Source organism: Stegostoma tigrinum, chromosome 5, assembly GCF_030684315.1.
Source record: "Stegostoma tigrinum isolate sSteTig4 chromosome 5, sSteTig4.hap1, whole genome shotgun sequence".
In the NCBI taxonomy this organism is placed as follows: domain Eukaryota; kingdom Metazoa; phylum Chordata; class Chondrichthyes; order Orectolobiformes; family Stegostomatidae; genus Stegostoma; species Stegostoma tigrinum.
This window is the reverse complement of record NC_081358.1, coordinates 74,794,829-74,800,729: the sequence shown is the minus strand read 5'-3', so window position 1 is coordinate 74,800,729 and position 5,901 is coordinate 74,794,829. Positions and strand designations below refer to the sequence as shown.

General features: G+C 46.0%; 1 protein-coding gene across 1 annotated transcript; it reads right to left on the bottom strand.

Annotated features, from left to right (window-relative positions):
- LOC132209621 (lysosomal acid phosphatase-like) lies at positions 1-5,346 on the bottom strand. The gene is made up of 5 exons (XM_059646351.1): positions 5,137-5,346; positions 4,273-4,359; positions 3,252-3,404; positions 2,879-2,935; positions 1-806 (listed from the first exon to the last, which is right to left on the bottom strand). The coding sequence occupies exons 1-5, from the start codon at positions 5,344-5,346 to the stop codon at positions 684-686; spliced, it is 630 nt and encodes a 209-aa protein (XP_059502334.1). The 3' UTR covers positions 1-683.
- Positions 5,347-5,901: the final 555 nt, after the last annotated feature.

Here is a 5,901-nt window from a genome sequence, read left to right as displayed (position 1 = left end):
TGAAGTTTTTTTTTCAAAACGTAATCTAAATAATTAGTTCTTACAGAAGCATCATGAACAAAGGGAGAATTTAACAATAATTGCTTTTAATCACAGGCTAATAATACTGAAGGGTATAAAGCAAGATATACTTCATAGAATCCATGGAGTTATTTGAAAATAACCAAGACGAGAATTCACACACAACAGTCTGTATGGTGGCCAGGAATTTCAAAACAAGTTGGTAATTTTATATTGTCCTGCCAATGTCACTTGGCTGCTCTTGGGATCTTTCCGTATACAAATTAGCTGCAGCATTTCCAACATAATAGCAGTGGCAACAGACCAAAGAGGTTTCAATAACTACAGAACACTTCAGCCCATTTTAAGGCTGTGCAAAGCACTAAGAGATACACATGTTCTGGTTTTGATTATCGTAAGAGACAGGTGACAAACTAGTCAGAATTTATATGAACTCCATTCATTATCTATTCTGTTAAATTCAGGTGATGAGAAACCTGATGCGCGGTCAGACTGAAACTACAGTGTGGAGGCATAGTAGAGGTAAACCATGTGAGTGGGAAATGTGATGTAATTGTCCCTCTGAAGGGAAGGCAGACGTGCACATATACACAAGCCTGTGTGCATGTTATGTATCATGCTTAACCTTCGCTCCTGCCACATCCAGTTTGCAATCCCACAAATCAGTTCATCGTAACTTTGTCACTCACCTCACAGAACAGAGCATCGTAAATCATCCACAGATCAAACAGTGACATGTTTGCAAAGGGAGTTCCAGTGTTTTTAGCGAGTGTCTTCAGGAAGTCCTGCATCAGCAACCAGTAAACAGAACACATCACATCAAAACATCCACATTAATGGGCACAAGAGTGGTGTTGATATTGGAGGAAGAGCACGAGCGAGTGAGAGAATCTCTGCGATAATCATCTTATAGTCCCATGGATCATCATTACTGCTCATCAGAGAAGGATCTCTACAATAGTCACTGTTGCAGTTCCAGAAGGACCATCTCCATGATAATCACAATAAACTTTCATTAATAGAGGGATTGAGTTCAAAAGCCATGAAGTTATGCTCCAGCTATACAAAAGCCTGGTTCGGCTACATCTGGAGTATTGTATCCAGTTCTGGTCACCTCATTACAGGAAAGATGTGGAAGTGTTGGAAAAGGTGCAGAGGAGATTTACCAGGATGTTGCCTGGAATGGAGGGAAGGTCTTATGAGGAAAGGTTGAGAGAGCTAGGGCTTTTCTCTTTACAATGACAAAGGATGAGAGGTGACTTGATACAGATGTACAAAATGATGAGAGGTACAGATACAGTAGACAGCCAGAGACATTTTCCTAGCGTGGAGGTAGCTTTTACGAGGGAACATAGTTTTAAAGTGAAAGGAGGTAGATATCAGGGAGACGTCAGAGATAGGTTCTTTACTCAGAAAGTGGTAGGGGCATGGAATGCATTGCTGGAGAGGGTAATGGAGTCGGCCATTTAAGCCGCTAGTAGATGCACGTGAGGATGATAGTATAAGGTAGCGGTAGAGGTTAGATAGACCTTAGGTTTCAGGTCAAAGTTTGGCACAACATGGTGGGCCAAGGGGCCTGTACTGTGCTGTACTGTTCTATGTTCTAACAGTTCCATCAGGAGATCTCTGCAATAACCAATATACAGTCCCAGAGGGAGGGTCTCTGTGATACTCACTGTTCATAGAATCCCTACAGGGTGAAAGCAGGCCATTCGAGCACACTGACCCTGTGAAAAACATCCTACCCAAACCCACCCCTTACTCTATCCCTATCCCCCCACATTCCCCATGGCTAATCCACTTCTGTGGGAGGAAACCAGAGCACCTTGGAGGAAAGCCACGCAGACATGGTAAGAATGTGCAAACTCACACAGACAATCACCCAAAAATCAAACTTGGATCCCAAGCACTGTAAAGCAGCAGCGCCAGCCACTGAATCACCATGCCACCCCACTGTTATGGTCTGTGATGGAGGATCTCTGCAGGAATCACCAATACACAGTCCCAGTGAAGGATCTCTGTGGCATTCTCCTTTACAGTCCTGTCAGAGGGAGGGTCTCTCTGATACTCACTTATAATTCCACAGGCAGGGTCTCCGGAAGTTATTACTCTTACTACCTGCTCAGAGGGTATGTTACATGCATAGAGTGAATGTCTCTGTGGTAATCACCATGGCATTCACATAAGTAGAGTGTCTGCGACAATCACTGTTACAGTGTCCCCTGTTAGCGCTGCAGCCTCACAGGGCCAGGGACCTGGATTCGATTCCACCCTTGGGTGACTGTCTGTGTGGAGTTTGCAGATTCCTCCAGTGTCTAAGTGGGTTTCCTCCAGGTGCTCAGTTTTCATCCCACAGTCCAAAGATGTGTAGGTGAGGTGGATTAGCCATGGGAAATGCAGGGTTACAGGAACAGGGGTGATGGGTCTGGGTAGGATGCTCTCTGGAGGGGTGGTACATCCTTGATAGGCCAAATAGCATCTTTCTACACTAAAGGGATTGTGAGATTCTTTAAACCCAGAGGGGTTGTCACAGAGGGAATGACTCTGCAAAATCTGTTACAATCCCCTCAGAGGGAGAGTTAATGTGATAATCACCACGGCAGCCCCCAGAGGGGGGGGTGCCTCTGATTATCATCAAAGAAGAAAAACAGGAAGTACTGTAAATAATTAACACATTTAAGAGCATCTGCAGAAAGAGATGCAAGAGGTACAAGTCTTGAAAGTGTGAGTTAAGACAGAAGGAGGAATGAAGCACAGAAAAGAGGAGAGATATTCTGGGAGAGAGGGAGCATGTGACCAGGTGGTTGGTATTACAGAGATTAGACAGACACGTCCACTATCTGTGCTTGACACTCACCTGGTTATCCTGCATGGTGTTCTTGTATTCCCAGCAATTCTTCGTCTCATTCTGCAACTGCTCAAAGCGAGGACAGTTTTTCAATGGGTACAGCAACAACTGAAATGATTCACATTGATTCAGTTCCTCCGTCAGGCTCAATATCTGACCTTTCCCTCCTATAGACTCAGTGCCAGGGTCATCAACCTCCCCCTCTTTGATCACAGGCCCAGGGACTCCCAACCCCAGGGTCCAGCTCACCACCCCCTTCTCATCCCCAGCCCTCCCTTGATAGGCTGCGTAGTGAGAGGGCCAACTCTCTATCCCCCCCTTCACCCCAGCCCTCTCCACAGGGACACTGTTGCCCTTCAGCCATGGAATATGGCATACTTGCCCTGTCATCTGTTGTTGGTACTGTATGCACAGGGATTGGCTGCCAATTAAGATTGGTAAGGAAGACCTGTTGTCCATGTGGAGGGTAGAGACCAGCCAAATCTGCCTCAGCACTCATCAGAGTCCGGTCAATATCTGTACTCCGAATGTAAATCTACAGCAGACAGAAAGCATTCTATTTATAGGAACATAAAAGAGCTTCTAAGCCCATCAAGGCTGTTCATTGTTGGTGTACTAACTAACCATTGCAACTCACCTTCTTACCCAATCCAAGTGGGATTTTTGCAGCTGAATGACACCTGATTATTTCCAGGCCTGATTTATTTCTTCCAATTTACTGCCAAACCAAGAAATGTATTCCACAACTTCACTATAGTCAGATAGCAACACTTGACTCAGCCTCTTGTTCCTAAGGTCACAAACTTTTGCAGCATGGAGAGAGGCCATTCAGCCCATTGTGTCAGCATTGGTAATCAAGTACCTATGTACTTAATCCCAGTTTCCAACATTTAGCTCATCCTCTTGGATGCTATGATGCTTTAAGTAATTACCTAAAAAGCTCTTAAGTATTGCGAGGGTGCCTGTCCCTAACGCCCTTTCAGGAGAAGAATTTGTAACGTTTTCCAAAACGCAGAATTAGACTGACTGACACTTTCGTGAGTGGATTGCTCGATATGGATTCTTCGCACAGGAAAAATTACAACTGGTTAGCGTCCTCGCATGGAGATTTGCCAAAGTGACCAATAGACACCATTAAATGACAGTGTAATAACAGATGTTGGAGCCATTAAACACAAATTACCCGTGGAACACAAACAAGAAAAAACTCATCATGTGCCCTCTCTGGCAATCAATGTTGAGTTGTGACCTCAGTTGACAGTGAATCGTTTAGCCCTCACTGAGCTCCTCACTCATTCAGTTGCTCACGTAACGTCGCACACACCCAGCCCCCTCATCACTCATACTTCAAACACACCATCACTCAATCTGTCATCCTTTTTCTCCTCCACAAAACTCCTCACCTCTTGCCGGTCGTACGAGGAGTTGAGGAAATCTTTATAACGTTCTCGCAGGAACTGGCCCAGCTCATACTGCTGCCTCATCCCAACCTACAAAAAAGCAGCAGGAATCCCTGGTCGTTACTGAAGTAGATCAGTCAACACCAGATGTTAGTTTACAATCACAAGGGTGGGATTCACACCTGCAACTTTCTCCATCTCCAGATTCAGTCTAGCACACTGAGGACCTGCTCCCTTCACAAGTCAGTGAAACCCAGAGTTGGGGATAAATACTAGGTCCCAAGGTTCCCTTGTGGGAACTGCAAAACAGAATTAGCCTCGGTGTCCTTGAGACAAAGCAAAGGAGGCCAGTTAGGGTTGTCCAGGCAGTGTTGTCTAGATATCGGGGGTTTGTCTTGTGCTGGGGTAAGGACTCCACCTCAAATGGTATATCGGACTGGTGGCGAAATCGGTTTGGGGGGGGTGCGGCAGAGCACCGTTATCTTTGTGACTATATTCCCTATAAAATGTCAGCACCGTCAGAGGAGAAAGAGACACGGACATGAGCTATTGGGGTTCCCAGCTCAGTGTGGCACGTACCTGTCCACCCTAATATCAAACTGAAGACACTTTTATAGGAGCAAAGACAGAGAGCTCACCGATGTCAACTAATAGCTCAGTTAACTATATTGAGAACAGCAATAAACACATCATGCTGATACAGCATCGGTTAGACGCCCATGTGAGTTCCTCTGTACTGAGCCACCATACCACTACAAGTAGCATCCAGGTTCCCCTGATCAAACACACAGCTTCAGTGATCAGCAACCCTGTCTCAGAGTAGATAGGAGAGACTGCAAGGGGAAGCGTGTGACAGAGACCACTGACCTGTGTAAGCTGTCCAAAGCCTTGCGGCCAATCCTTCGGTTTATACGGATCTGTTTTGAATGTATGGATTGGTGATCGGTCTCCATGGCGATACACCAGGTTGACAAAATGCAGCCTCCTTCCCTCCGCCGCCCACACCAAGCCGAGCACCGCCAGAACGAGCAGCAGGTCCCAGAAACGGACACTCGGCGCCTCGGAGCCAGCAGCCATCATATATTTGGCCTTGATTGCAAGAAGTTTTGAGTTCAGGAGCCAAAAATCACACTGTGGCTATACAGAATCATAGAATCCCGACAGTGTGGAAGGAGTTCATTCGGCCCCTTGAGTTCGCACCAACCCTTTGAAGAGCATCCCACTCAGACCTGCCCTATGTTTGTAACCCCACATTTCGCACGGCTAATCCACCTAGCCTGCATATCTTTAGACTGTGGGAGGAAACCAGAGCACCTGGGGGAAACTCATGCAGAGTCAGGGAGAATGTGCAAACTCCACACAGACAGTCTCTGAGGCTGGAATCAAACCCAGGTCCCTGGTACTGTGAGGCAACAATGCTAATCACTGACCCACCGTGCCACTCTCACAGGGCCTTGGTGAGATCACATCTGCAGTATTGCGCACAATTTTAGTCTCGCTTAACTAAGAAAAGATATTCTTTCCAAAGGTGTGCAGTGAACATCCTGGACTGTTTGCTGGGGTGGCATGTTTATCATATGTGGATAGGCTGATTGTTTGGACCTGTATTCACTTTAATTTCGAAGAATTAAT